This window comes from Hyla sarda, chromosome 1 (genome assembly GCF_029499605.1).
Source record: "Hyla sarda isolate aHylSar1 chromosome 1, aHylSar1.hap1, whole genome shotgun sequence".
Lineage (NCBI taxonomy): Eukaryota > Metazoa > Chordata > Amphibia > Anura > Hylidae > Hyla > Hyla sarda.
In genome coordinates, this window is record NC_079189.1 from 436,448,984 (window position 1) to 436,462,214 (window position 13,231).

At 45.2% G+C, this 13,231-nt stretch overlaps 1 protein-coding gene across 1 annotated transcript; it reads left to right on the forward strand.

Moving 5' to 3' along the window:
- The first annotated feature begins 670 nt into the window (after positions 1-670).
- Positions 671-12,925, forward strand: LOC130309402 (uncharacterized). Its single transcript, XM_056552320.1, has 2 exons — positions 671-716; positions 10,505-12,925. The coding sequence occupies exon 2, from the start codon at positions 10,895-10,897 to the stop codon at positions 11,858-11,860; it is 966 nt and encodes a 321-aa protein (XP_056408295.1). The 5' UTR covers positions 671-716; positions 10,505-10,894; the 3' UTR covers positions 11,861-12,925.
- Positions 12,926-13,231: the final 306 nt, after the last annotated feature.

Here is a 13,231-nt window from a genome sequence, read left to right on the forward strand (position 1 = left end):
TAGCAGGGATAGGAGGGGTGGCACCCCTGCCACCAAACTCTTATCCCTTCAAGGGGATCGAGGGTGACTCGGACACCCCCGATCCCTCTTATTTTCCGGATCACCGGGTCACCAGTGACCCGTATGACCTGGAATCGCGCCCATCGCGGTCATGGGGGGGGTCTTAGGATCCCCCTCGGCGATGTGGCGGGATGCCTGCTGTTAGATAACAGTGGTCATCCCGGCCCGATCACCGCTACCGTTGACGCGGCGCTCCCGGAACCCAGCGACGTACATGTACGTCGCCGCGCGCCAAGTGACACTTCGCAGCACCGTACATGTACGTCGCTCGTCGTGAAGGGGTTAAGGAGTCCTATAGACCATCAGCTACTACTTGCAATTGCCTATAGGTGGAGCATCCTGCATACAGATTTATACTAGTAAGCAATATTAGTAGTATAACTGCTCCTCAAATTGCGGCCTAAATTTTGCCTCATCAAGCATGGATTAAACAGCCCCCCAATTTCCATCATCATCAATAATTTTTTTTCATATATATACGAAGGTGAACATGGGAAACCAAGCCTCGTTCTAGTTTACAAAGTGCCTCGTTTTCATATAACACAGAGTATAGCCCTGACACTGGATGAGGTTGATCATGTGATGCAAGATACTTCCGGAACTATAGTTCCGACGGTGCGGACCAAACAGACCCACACAGGAAACACGAGACAAAGGTAATTAACAGATGTTTGTCAGTAAAATAATATAAATACAAATGGAAAGAGTTATGCATTACTCCTGAGCAAGCCCCCGGTGTTGGAGGCGGAGTGCGTGGGGTCAGCTCTTCCCCCGTACTGAGACGCAGGCAGTTCTGACTTTGACCCAGACATAGTTCCCCATGGGAGATATTTATGATCTATCGCACATGAATCTTAATTTTTATCTGCATCTATCTCTCTTTTCAGGCTTATAGTATTTTACATACAATTGCAATTATTGTTGTTATGATTAGAGGATTATATGGCAGTTTATTTGGTGTATTCTGTGTGTATGGCATATAGATAGATAGATTATATAGAGGCTCTGCGGGGCACCTTTGGTATATGGTTTTATGCAATTATTTATGTTCAGGACAGCCTGCCTCTCCTCGTTGGGTTCAATTTTTGTTTTCCTTGTACAGGGTGGGCATTGTAGGATTACACTCCTCAACCAGTTTTATCGTTTTTAAATGATTTTGTGTACTCTCTTCTTTATATGTGTAATTTGTGTAATAAAGATTGATTGTTCATGAGATTTTTGGCTGTTGGAGTGCATCATTTTATAGCTGCCAGCCTTCTTTCTTGCTTCTTTTCTTGATGTTATATGTGGCAGTAGTGATGTCGCGAACATAAAATTTTTGGTTTGCGAACCGCGAAGGCGAACTTCCACAAAAGTTTGCGAACCGGGCGAACTGCCATTGACTTCAATGGGCAGGAGAATTTTATAACCCACAGGGACTCTTTCTGGGCACAATAGTGATTTAAAAGTTGTTTCAAGGGGACTAACACTTGGACTGTGGCGTGCCGGAGGGGGATCCATGGCAAAACTCCCATGGAAAATGACATAGTTGATGCAGAGTCTCGTTTTAATCCATAAAGGGCATAAATAACCTATAATTCCTAAATGGTTTGGAATAACGTGCTTTAGCCCCCTTTAGGCAGCACATAGTTGGATCCCCCCTTTAGGCAGCACATAGTTAGAGCCTCCCTTTAGTCATCACATAGTTAGATCCCCCCTTTAGGCAGCACATAGTTAGAGCTCCCCTTTAGGCAGCACATAAGATTCCCCCATATTAGGCAGCACATAGTGGGATTTGAACCCAAGGCCCCCACCATGCTACTCTTAGCATACATCTAATATCCACGGTTGCTAAAATGGACAGAGATGTCAGCAGAGAGTACCAGAAAAATTAGGCATGTACACATGGATGAAAATTTGGGTATTGTCGCAGCCGCAGCTCTAGTAGCGTCCAGAAAAATTGCAGCACCATAACAAGTGCAGCAGCAGAGGCCAGAAAAATTAGGCATGAACATATGGATGAAAAATTTGGTATTGTAGCAGCCGCATCTGTAGTAGCGGCCATAAAAATTGCAGCACCAGAAAAAGTGCAGCAGCAGAGGCCAGAAAAATTAGGCATGTACACCTGGCTGGAAAATTTGGTATTGTCGTAGCTGTAGCAGCGGCCAGAAAAGTTGCTGCGCCATAACAAGTGCAGCAGCAGAGGCCAGAAAAATTAAGCATGTACACATGGATGAAAAATTGGGTATTGTTGCAGCCGCAGCTGTAGCAGCAGACAGAAAAATTGCAGCACCATAACAAGTGCAGCAGCAGAGGCCAGAAAAATTAGGCATGCACACATGGATGAAAAATGTCTGTTTGTTTCGCCATGCAGAAAGTGCCCTAAAACATTGCGGCTTGAACCCTACTTGGTGGCGGATAAGTCACACAAGTCATCTGGCATTCAGAGTTCAAATACAGCTGCGTGTGGACCATGTTTAGCCCAAGGCAGCTCATCTGATCAGGCCTTGTTCAGTCAAATGTATCACCCAGTGTCAGTCCCTTCGGGATCCATCCCTCATTCATCTTAATAAAGGTGAGGTAATCCAAACTTTTTTGACCAAGGCGACTCCTCTTCTCAGTGACAATACCTCCTGCTGTACTGAAGGTCCTTTCTGACAGGACACTTGAAGTGGGACAGGCCAGAAGTTCGAGCCCAAATTGGGATAGCTCAGGCCACAGGTCAAGCTGGCACACCCAGTAGTCAAGGGGTTCATTGCTCCTCAGAGTGTCGATATCTGCGGTTAAGGCCAGGTAGTCTGCTACCTGTCGGTCAAGTTGTTCTCTGAGGGTGGCCCCCGAAGGGCTGTGGCGATGCGTAGGACTTAAAAAGCTCTGCATGTCCTCCATCAACAGCATGTCTGTACAGCATCCTGTCCTTGCCGGCGTGTTCGTGGGAGGAGGAGAAGGATTACTTTCACCTCTTCCCCTGTTAGATCCCTGTTGTGCTGTGACATGACCCTTATACGCTGTGTACAGCATACTTCTTAATTTATTTTGGACCTGCTGAATCCTTTCCGCCTTGCTGTAATGCGGTAACATGTCAGGCACTTTATGTTTATACCGGGGGTCTAGTAGCGTGGACACCCAGTACAGCTCATTCTCCTTCATCCTTTTTATACGAGGGTCCCTCAACAGGCACAACAGCATGAAAGACCCCATTTGCACAAGGACGGATGCCGAGCTACTTATGTCCCCTTCCTCATCCTCACTGATGTCAGGGAAGGTATAATCTTCTTCCCCCCAGCCACGTACAACACCACGGGAACCAGATAGGTGACAAGGAGCACCCTGGGATGCCTGCTGTGGTTGGTCTTCCTCCTCCTCTTCAAAGCCACATTCCTCCTCTGACTCCTCTTCCTCACAATCCTCTTCCAGCGTTGTCGCAGGTCCAGCAAGCGATGCTGATAAGGCTGTTTCTGGTGGTGATGGTGTCCACAACTCTTCCTCTTCACGCTCATCTACTGCCTGATCCAGCACTCTTCGCAGGGCACGTTCCAGGAAGAAAACAAATGGTATGATGTCGCTGATGGTGCCTTCGGTGCGACTGACCAGGTTTGTCACCTCCTCCAAAGGACGCATGAGCCTACAGGCATTGCGCATGAGCCTCCAGTAATGTGGCAGAAAAAATTCCCAGCTCCGCAGATGATGTCCTAGCACCCCGGTCATACAAATATTCGTTGACGGCTTTTTCTTGTTGGAGCAGGCGGTGGAACATTAGGAGTGTTGAATTCCAAAGTGTCGGGCTGTCGCAAATCAACCGCCTCACTGACATGTTGTTTCACTCACCGCTGGATATCTGACAAGTGCGCCATGGCCATGTAGGAACGCCTGAAATGGCCACACACCTTCCTGGACTGCTTAAGGACATCCTGTAAGCCTGGGTACTTGAGCACAAAGTGTTGTACAATCAAATTACACACATGTGCCATGCACGGCACATGTGTCAACTTGCCCAACCTCAATGCCGCCAACAATTTTGTTCCGTTGTCGCAAACCACCTTGCCGATCTCCAGTTGGTGTGGAGTCAGCCACTGGTCCACCTGTGCGTTCAGGGCCGACAGGAGCGCTGGTGCGGTGAGACTCTCCACTTTGAGGCAAGTCAACCCCAAGATGGCGTGACACTGCCGTATCCGGGATGTGGAATAGCACCTGGGGAGCTGGGGGGGTGCCGGTGTTGTGGAGCAAGACGCAGCAGTGGAAGAGGACTTGACCAAAGATGTTATGGAAGAGGATGGAGTAGGAGGAGTAGAGGAGGTGGCAGCAGGCCTGCCTGCAAGTCGTGGCGGTGTCACCAACTCCTCTGCAGAGCCACGCATTCCATGCTTGGCAGCCGTCACCAGGTTTACCCAATGCGCAGTGTAGGTGATATACCTGCCCTGACCATGCTTTGCAGACCAGGTATCAGTGCTCAGATGGACCCTTGCCCCTACAGTGTGTGCCAGACATGCCATAATTTCATTTTGCACAATGGTTGGGGATTGCCTTTTGTGGAAAAAAAATTTGGCCGGGTACCTTCCACTGCGGTGTCCCAATGGCTACAAATTTTTTAAAGGCCTCAGACTCCACCAGCTTGTATGGTAAAAGTTGCCGGGCTAGCAGTTCCGACAAGCCAGCTGTCAGACGCCGGGCTAGGGGGTGACTTTGAGACATTGTCTTCTTGTGCTCAAACATCTCCTTGACAGACACCTGACTGTGGGCAGATGAGCAGGAACTGCTCAAGGCGAGAGACGGAGAGGTGGATGGTTGAGAGGGGGCAAGGAGGGCAGCAGTGGTTGAACTGGCTGAAGATGCTGGACCAGGAGGAGGATGCCGGCTTTGACTTTGTGTGCTGCTTGTACTGACGTGTTGATCCCATAGGCATTTGTGATGTGACATCATGTGCCTTCGCAAAGCAGTTGTGCCTAGGTGGGTGTTGGACTTCCCACGACTCAGTTTCTTCTGGTACAGGTTGCAAATTGCCTCACTGTTGTCAGAGGCAGACACACAAAAAAAAAAGCCACACTGCTGAGCTCTGCGATGACAGCATTCTGGTGGTGGCAACAGCATGCGTTGATTGGCGTCCCTGCTCTCTGACTGTGCCACTAGCTCCTTGAGACGACCTCCCCCTGCTTCCAACTTGTCTCCTCCTCCTCTCTGTCTCCCCATCTGAACTTTCCCCCTCTTCTTCTCTTCTAGTGGGCACCCACGTGGCATCCACGGACACATCATCATCATCATCAACATCTTCACCGCTATCTGACACCTCAAGAAAGGAAGCAGCAGCGGGTACAACATCATCATCACACCGTACGTCCATGTGTGTAATGCTGCCTGACTGAGACATATCCCTGTTAACTACATCCTCTGGCAATAATGGTTGTGCATCACTCATGTCTACAAACTGATGTGTAAATAACTCCTCTGACGGATCAAGTAAAGCTGCTGTGGTGCTAGTGTTGGTGGTGGCAGCAGGCGGGCAAGTGGTAGCATGAGAGGTGCCCGAAGCTAAGCTAGAGGAAGAGAAGGATGGTGCGTCAAGGTTCCGAGCGGAAGCTGTAGTAGATTGGGTGTCTTGTGATAGCCAGTCAACTAAGTCCTCAGAACTTTGGGGTTCAGGGTACGTGGCCTCTGAACACTGGCCATTCTAGGGCCAAAGGGAATCCCAGCACCACGACAGCCCCTGCAGGGTGGCCTTCCTCTGCCTGTCATTTTTTTGGTTAAATTTGCACAAGTGTCACACCAAATGTGATTTGCACTAGGGTGACACAATTTGCCCTGCAGGCAAAAAAAAATGGCAACTGTGACGTGAACTGACAGTGACTGGTTTTATTTAACAGCCAAAAAAGGTATATATTTTTTTAATTTGCACAACTGTCACACCAAATATGATTTGCACTAGTGTGACAATGAGCAAAAAAGCTTGCCAGCGGAGTTCCCCTTTTAAGCACTGGTCCCCAACCAGGGTGCCTCCAGCTGTTGCAAAACACACGGACTGATATATTTCAGCCCTTTGAATACTGTAGTAGTTAGTTGCTTTAAAGAAAAAAAGCTTGCCAGTGGAGTTCCCCTTTTAAGCAGTGGTCCCCAACCAGGGTGCCTCCAGCTGTTGCAAAACACACGGACTGATATATTTTAGCCCTTTGAATACTGTAGTAGTTAGTTGCTTTAAAGAAAAAAAGCTTGCCAGTGGAGTTCCCCTTTTAAGCAGTGGTCCCCAACCAGGGTGCCTCCAGCTGTTGCAAGACACACGAACTGATATCTTTCAGCCCTTTGAATACTGTAGTAGTTAGTTGCTTGAAGGAACTTAAGTTTTATTCTGGAGTACCCCTTTTAACCAGCGGTTCCCTCCCAACCAGGGTGCCTCCAGCTGTTGCAAGACACACAGACTGATATTTGAGCCCTAAAAAGGGCTTTTTTGGGTGCTGTCCTTAAAGCAGATGTTAGACTAGTGCTTTAGGAGTAAAGTGGACCCTGAATACACCACCCAGCAGCAACCTAGCTATCGCTTTCCCTATACAGCAGGAGCAGCTTCTCTGACCCTCCACTTCCTAAGCCTGCAGCATGCCGAATGAGGGTAAAATGGCGTCCGTGCAAGAGGTAGGAGGGTCTGGAAGGGAGGGACTGCTGCTGATTGGCTGTAATGTGTCTGTTGACTCTGACTCACAGGGTCAAAGTTTACCGCAATGTTAAAGTATAGGGGGCAGATCGAACTTCACATATGAAGTACGTAGGTTGTGCCCCTGCTAGGTGGTAGGTAATGCCCCCAGTAGATATATAGTAGGTAATGCCCCCAGTAGATAGTGCCGTAGCAGGTAATGCCTCCAGTAGGTAGTAGGTAGTGTCCCTCCCAGCTGAGTAGTCCCCCCAGTAGATAGTAGACCTAGTAGGTAGTGGTCCCAGGTAGGTTGTGCCCTCAGGTAGGTAGTGTCCCCCAGGTAGGTAATAATGCCCCCAATTAGGTAACAATGCCCCCAGTTAGATAATAATGCCCCCAGTTAAGTTATGTCCCCAATTAGGTAATAATGCCCCCACATTGGCAATGCCCTCAGTTAGGTAATAATTCCCCCAGTTAGGTAACAATGCCCCCAGTTAGATAATAATGCCCCCACATAGGTGATGCCCCTAGTTAGGTAATAATGCCCCCACATAGGTAATGCCTCCAGTTAGGTATTATTACCCCAAAATAGGAAGTGCTCCAGTTAGGTAAAAATGCCCCCACATAGGTAACGACCCCAGTTAGGAAATAATGCCTCCACACAGGTAATGCCCCCAGTTAGGTAATAATGATCCCATTTATGTAATAATGTCTCCACATAGGTAATGCCCCCAGTTAGGAAATCCACTCACCTTTCCGCCGATCCTGCGCTGAGGCTGGACTGTCAGCACCCTCCGGAGCGGCGCGGGACTTCTCCAGCAGACTGCGTGATGAAATGAAATCATCACGCGGCCTGCAGCACAATGTACGTACATTGTGTACGCTATTTGCGTAATGTACGTACAGGAGCCGGAAAATGCTATAGCCTGTACGTTCAATATGTACGCAATTTGCATACTGTCCGTCCAGAAGCAGGAGACCGCTGTTCACACAGCGGTCTTCTGCTACTGTGCTACCCCCCTAATGGCGGCCCTGCCTTGCAGTGCTGGGGTCCTGGGCTCAAATCTCACCAAAGACAACATCTGCAAAGAGTTTGTATTTTCTCTCCGTGTTTGCGTGTATGTCCTCCGGGTACTCCAGTTTCCTCACACACTGATAGGTTTAGATTGTGAGTCCCAATAGGGGCAGAGACCAATTTGAGTGTACAGCACTGCAGAATTTGTGTGCTCTATATAAATGAAGAATTGTTATTATTGTTAAACAAATAAATGCATTGTTGTTAACCTTAACATGCATAATGATCGCGAATGCAGAGGGTTCAACTACAATCGGGTCCACATAGGGAGGACACCTCGGATCCCCAGGCAAGCGGAGCTCCCATCTGCACATGCATCCTTCTTCTGTTGCTTGACAGGAGGCAGCTGGGACTTCCAGTGCAGACAGTATATTTGTGTGATGCTGCAGGCACTGGGAGCTTGTCACAAAGAAGAGAAAAGGAGCTACAGGAGCTGTGTAGGAGCAGTGTAATAGATTTTTTTTTTATGGGGCCTAACAACTATATGAGGACACAGTGTAAGAGGAACATAAAGGTGCCAAAATACTATATGGAGGCATATATGGGAACACATGAAGGGGCAAAACAACTGTATGGGGAAACAATTTGGCCACATGAAAGGGCAAAATAAATATATAGGGGCACAGTGTAGGGGTACATAGAGGAGCCTGAATTATATGAGGGAACATGTAAGGACTTTAACCTGGGGCCTAAAAACTATAAGGAGCCCAGTATTGGGACACATAGAGAAGCTTAACAGCTATATGGTGGCACAGTGTGGGGGCCTAACTATTATATGGGTGCAAGAAGAAGGGTCCTAACAACTATATGGGCACCAGGGGCCTAACTACCATATGAGTAGCACACTGTTATTGTGTGGGGCAATACAGATGGGAAGTTTGTACATAGATGAGGAGAACACTAGGGTGAGGAGCCTGAAAATCTTTGTCCAGCAGATTCTGTGGGGACAAGTCATAACCAGGAGAAGGCTTTATGATACCTGAGACAGATGGATAAAGGAAAAGTGACGACTCCAATCAGAAAAGACGCCCCACTGTGATTCACTAAGAGAAAATGCCTTCTATGAATCGCCAGATATAACTGCACTGTAATCACCTATACAGTGCCTGCAGAGCCTGTGTAGAGGTGGTCCTTACTGTTACATGGTCACTAAATTGGGGAAATACTGGTCTTAGTGTAGTGTTGTTTATTCAGTAACAGTAACGGTATTAGTCTCTCATTATGTGGTGGTAAAGGTACTAGTCATGGCATGGCAGCACTATTTAGTAACAATTTATCATTAAGTCCCTATTTTGTGGTAATGGTACCTATTGTGATATTAGTATCTTGTATATTAGTATTATTTGCTGTCTAAAAATGTATTTATAGTAAGATCACATTCCATCTAGTCAAAATCTCAGATTTTGGTCTCCTGCTTGTAATGGCAGGAGACCAAACTCAGGAAGTGTTTCTCTGCACTGAGCTTGATTGACAGCTGCACTGAGCCTCACTGAAAGCTGCACAGACTAAAAGCTGAACAGAACCTCACTGAAAGAAGCACAGACTGAAAGCTGCTGCACAGAGCTTGAGGTCTTCTATTCATCACAGCGCTGCAACAATGTGAGGGCGAAAGTGGTCCCCCAGCAGGCTTCAGTAGTGTCATGTCTCCTGGGAAACACCCACTTTCTTCTGCTGGGAGATTTCACTATGTGAGAAAGAAGAAAGGTAAAATACAGAGCTTTAAAGCTCTGACATTGTTTCTAAGGGTGGAAGGGGTGTTTGGAGTAGTTAGGGAACATAGCCTGAATTAGTTTAGAAAAGTTTATTTAGAGACAGGTACTCTTTAAGGACACAGCCCATTTTGGCCTTGAGAACACAGCCAATTTTAATTTTTTCGTTTTCATATTTCCTCCTCGCCTTTTAAAAACATAACTATTTTATTTTCCATCCACTGGGTCATATGAGGGATTGTTTTTTGTGGGACTAATTGTACTTTACAATGAACTTGCATGTAATCTTTTTTCAGTGGGTCAATAAGATTAAAACGATACCTAAATGAATATAGTTTTTCTATTATTGTACTTGTGGTGAGAGTGTGACAGAAGGACAGATGTTGTTACCCTTAGGGCAAATATTATTAACCCTTAGTATTCGTGATGCCTGGGCGTAGTTATCCTCTACACCACCCGAGGTATGGCCACTGGTTCCTGGGCCAGGTACAGGGCAAATAATCACTCCAATGCAAGGTTACAGAACAACGGCAGCTTTACTGAGGCAGACAGTTAAAGTCTTTACAGCTCAGTTTAGGCCCAAAGAGATGACCAGTGACTTAAGGAGACTTGAGAGCTCACTGGGACTTGTAGTGGACTTGGACACAATTATGCAATCCAACGCTGACTTTGACAGACTTGACTATGCTGATTAGACTTCTCCACTGTATTTAGCACCACATACTACTTTATAAAAAAAAATATCAAACTTTTTGACAAAATAAGTGTGCATAAAATTTTTCAATTCTGACCACTATAGCTTTTTTTTCTGCATATGGAGCTGTATGAGGGCCCAAAAAATTGCCCTGTGGCCCACAGGATTCTAATTATGCTCCTGCACTTAAATTGTATGTCACCTAATTTTGAGACCATCTACAGACCAGATATTCTATTATTATTCGCAGATAGATAAAACTAAATAGAGTGTATTCCCAGATACATAAAGAGAGTGTACTTTCTTTTTCTCCTGACTGTATGTGTATATATATTATTAATCATTTTTTTTTAATGATGTTTGCATTATAGAGACAATGAACTACAAGTATGATTATAATACACCACTAAGTGTTGTTCACCAATAAACTTAAAACCTGTAAAATTTAAGAAGAAAAGGGAAGATAAACTACCACAATGAAAAAGATCTCAAAATTAAAGTACTGGTCATATTGTAAGAAATGCAAGGGACAGAGTGGTACAATCTACAGCACAGTGTGCAGCTTGGCATGCACTGCATCCTCTAAGGCCTCTAAAGCATAACAAGTAATCCCAGGTTCTCTAGGGATCTACCTTGTACTTTTATTGTGTGGTGTGCTTTTTGGTTGCCACAGTAGCTGTGAAATAAATTCTCCTAGGATTTGCAAGGGTTCGTATGTGAGAGCCTGTTGCTTGCACACTTAGCCCTGCTTCGGGACCAAGATGACAAACCACAGCACTATTGGTTTCCTTTACACTATATCAGAAGGCTCACAGAGTGAGAGTCCACCGGTCTCCCCTCAGAGCTCAGGAAGTCATACAACTGTAAATGACATGGACCTGGAGATAAAGACACTGAAATCTACTACTCAAGGAAAGCAGGATGATGGAAGCAAAATCATGAAAAATGGAACTTTCAGCAAGGGGAAAAGCCATCCAAGGCTGGCTCAACTAAGAGGACAAATCCGGGCACAAATCAGAGAGCACAGCCCTAGGAATCAAATGCTAGAGCTTGTAGATAAAGTAGCCAATGGACAACTTACTACTAAAAGCCAGTTAGATGGTAGCAAACGTAATGGGCCTCTGGAAAGCACCACATTATGTCATTGCTCCAGCCCAAGCTGTTTAGCCTCAGAGCTTGAGGGTAAACTGCACACAGAACTAACTGCACTCCGGCTGGAGATGAGAAACTCTCTTGAAGCTATGAGAACGGAATTGGGCCAAGAACTTCAAGCATTACATAAAGAGGTCACGGCCTGTTGTCACCACTGCCCTCCCAAGGAAGCTGAAGTGCCAAAAGAAGCCGAGAAAAGGCCTGAGTGGAAAAAGGTCTTTAAAAAGGTCAATCGTAAAGAAACACAAGAGACAAAGATCCCGGTTAAACTGGATGGGCAAATGAAAGCAAGGTCCATGCAATCACTTGTAAATCAATCAGGTCCCAGCAGGAACCAGGTACTCTTAAAGGCAATGACCACCATTGCTGCTAAAAATGCCCTGATGTCTAGTCTGGGGACAAGATCAGATTCTGACCCTATCCCTCACACTACAGGAAAACAGATCTGCAAACCTGTTGTGAAAGTAGAAGAAGCACCTACTCATTTACAAGCTAATGGGAACTGGGGGAAAAAAACAAACAGAACTGTGGCCCCTCTACCCCAAAATGGGATTACTGTTGGGAAAGCTCCATAGGGGATTTTAGCAAACTGCACAAAGATACGATTGCTTTGACAATGAGGCACAGGAAAATTTACAGACATAGTTTTGGTCTTTACTGCGACTATACAGTGACCTGCTTTGAGTCATTCTGTACAATTCTGTTCTGCAAATATCGAACTGGTTCCGAGGTGGACATATATATACGTGTACCTGCACATGGGTCCCATAGGTAAGGGGCATGCAGTCATCTTAACAGCAGCTAACAGCTTTTTATTGTCTATTAGACAGCATTTAAGGGACTATTCTAATGACTTTTATCACTCAGTTACAGATGGATTGTCTGGAGAAATAAAGGAGGGTGATCTTTGATAAGCTGTTGAAGTGCCAGTGATTCTTTAATGGGGGCCTCTACTGCCTGTGTCTACTCTTGAATTAACTCTTATGGTTTAGTGAACATTTTTGCTTCAAAAAGCAAAGTTCTCTTCTTTTACCACATTGTTAATGGTTATCTAGCAAAGCAGTTCATTAAAGAGATATAGGTATCATTACTTCAGCTCTAAGACCTCATTCACATCTAAAATGTGCCTACATGGTGAGTACATGTCTAAAAACTGCAAAAATGATTAAAATGTATACTGCAGCATTCCCACTGAATAGTTATAGGCATAAATAGATTTTTAAAAATTGCCTATTTAAGATTATATTTAGTCTTCTTCATGGCGGTAAATGTTTTTTATGCGATATTGAATAGCAGTAGATTGCCGTTTCATCGAACCAATGAAACTTGTACCACCATGAAGCAGAGCAAAGTGTCTCTAACAAACTACATTTGATCTATTCAACCTTATGGCTATGCTGCCATATACAGTATAGGCACATTATAAGATGTGAAGGAGGCCAAAGACACAAGTGGTGGTTGTACAACAGTTCACTTCATTAATATTGTTCATAGTAACATTTCAACTCCATTTGTATAAAGTGTATTTCATGGCACTATGCTAACACAATAGATGACAACTGTAACTATTTTTATACAGAATGCTTAAAATCTACAGTGTAATTTTCCAATTAGTAAGATCATCAAAAATGTTCCTGATGTTTTTGCTGTCCTGTTAATAAATATCAATGTCATAAAATATACTTTTTCAAAAAACAATTTTGTCACACAACCCTGCTTGGTGCTTAGTTGTTAGTTAATTTGGATTACTCTATACTAAAACAGGACTCCTTTCTAAATAAGTGGTTTCCCATGCGTGAAAGTCTTTTCACTGTGGCCTGTCTTTTTTTAAGCCAAGTTGGTCATAGTCTACATTTTCAGAGTTTTTCTAATGTTTGCGCAAAAGTTTTGCGCCTTTTTTTAACAAAGTCGCAGTTAATAAATACTGTCCACTACATGAGCAACTG

Bases quoted from the DNA above. Each gene is read 5' to 3' on its own strand.
- LOC130309402 (XM_056552320.1), top strand. From the start codon at position 10,895: ATGACAAACCACAGCACTATTGGTTTCCTTTACACTATATCAGAAGGC.